General features: G+C 38.3%; 1 protein-coding gene across 1 annotated transcript; it reads left to right on the top strand.

The window, feature by feature from the left end:
• The first annotated feature begins 420 nt into the window (after positions 1-420).
• LOC138872986 (uncharacterized) lies at positions 421-1255 on the top strand. Its single transcript, XM_070151409.1, has 3 exons — positions 421-655; positions 773-963; positions 1022-1255. The coding sequence occupies exons 1-3, from the start codon at positions 421-423 to the stop codon at positions 1253-1255; spliced, it is 660 nt and encodes a 219-aa protein (XP_070007510.1).
• Positions 1256-1571: the final 316 nt, after the last annotated feature.

Raw genomic sequence — 1571 nt, 5'->3', positions numbered from 1 at the left:
TAGATGATTTCTTCTCATTATCGTCCGTCTCTGCTGGATTTTACTATTTCTCTGGATATTTGACTGTACTTGGCTGATTTGCTCATCTGATTCGAGCTAGGGTTTTCTCGTCGGTGTTTAGCTGAGCCGCCGAAAGTTCGATAACAAGGATGTTCTCTTTTCGGTTGCAAAATAGGGGGTACACCAGTTCTCTCTTCATATTTCATAAATTTGTTTGTTGAATTGCTGACTGTTTCTTATTGATATACTTCCTCTCAATGACGAATGATAATCCTGCAATTACACATTCTTCTTCCTCTACTGCATCTCGTACTATATTTCACGAAGATGATTTTATACATCCATGTCATCCATTATATGTACATCCATCAGATGTGCTGGGAACCTCTTTGGTATCTAGTCCATTTGATAGAAGCTGCTATGGCAGCTGAAGGGAGAAACATCTTGGTTGCTCTCTCCATTCATAATAAACTTGATTTTATCAATGGCACCTCTACAAAGCCACTTCCAGGATTTCCTCTGTCAAGTCAATGGCAACGGTGTAATGATCTTGTAGTGTCATGGTGGGTTAATTCCTTGTCAAAAGAAATATCTCATAGCGTAGAATACTCTGAATATGCTAAAGATATTTGGTGTGAATTGGAGGAGAGATACAGTAAGGCTGATGGGGCCAGAGTTTTTGAGCTAAAGAAAGAATTAGCACATATCTCTCAAGGGTCTTTAGACATAGCTTCTTACTTTAATAAAATCAAATAACTCTGAGATGAAATAGCTTCTTATAAGGTTAGAGTTTGTAATTGTGAGGGTAAGGCTGTTGAAGATGAAGAGCAGAAGGTTTATCAGTTCCTTATGGGTATGAATGATACCTACATGCAAACTCGCAACAACATTTTAATGAAGAAACCACTTTCCTCTGTTGGAAATGTGTACAACATCTTATTATATGATGAGAAGCATAGGCAGGTGTCTTCTGCCTCCCAATTTTCCACAGTCTGCTTCATTCAATGTTGGGACTTCTAAGCCATCATTTCCTTCCAAGGTTTCTTTTGAGGCTCCCAAGTCTTCTCTCATCTGCAAATATTGCAAGAAACCTAGGCATTCTATAGACAAATTCTATAAATTACATGGATATCCTCCCAATTTCAAGTTCAACAAAGGACCTCCCCCTCACAGAACTACTGCACATGTTGAGCTTGAATCTTATGGTGGCTCTTCTGTGCCTTGTGGTTCTGATGGTCCTATTGAGAATAAGTAGTCCTTTGTGATACCTGGTCTTACCAAGGATCAATACTCTCAAGTGATGATCTAATTACAATAATCCCAAATCTCTCCTTCCCCACATTTTCCACCTCTCTTGGCTTTTGCTAACTTTGCTGGTAAGCTTATGCCTTATGAGTGTGTTTCTTATGGAGCTTGTATGTTGTCTAGTATGAATGGAATTGTTTGGATAATAGATTTTGGAGCTACTGATCAAATGACTTCCATCAGGAGTTTACTTTTTGATATAATCACTCTTCTTATTCCTTATCTTGTGTCTCTTCCAAATGGGTATAAAGTAAAGGTTACCAATG

The sequence above is a fragment of the Nicotiana sylvestris genome, chromosome 7 (genome assembly GCF_000393655.2).
Source record: "Nicotiana sylvestris chromosome 7, ASM39365v2, whole genome shotgun sequence".
In the NCBI taxonomy this organism is placed as follows: Eukaryota; Viridiplantae; Streptophyta; class Magnoliopsida; order Solanales; family Solanaceae; genus Nicotiana; species Nicotiana sylvestris.
Note: the sequence above shows the minus strand (reverse complement) of the source record. Positions and strands in the feature narration are given on the sequence as shown.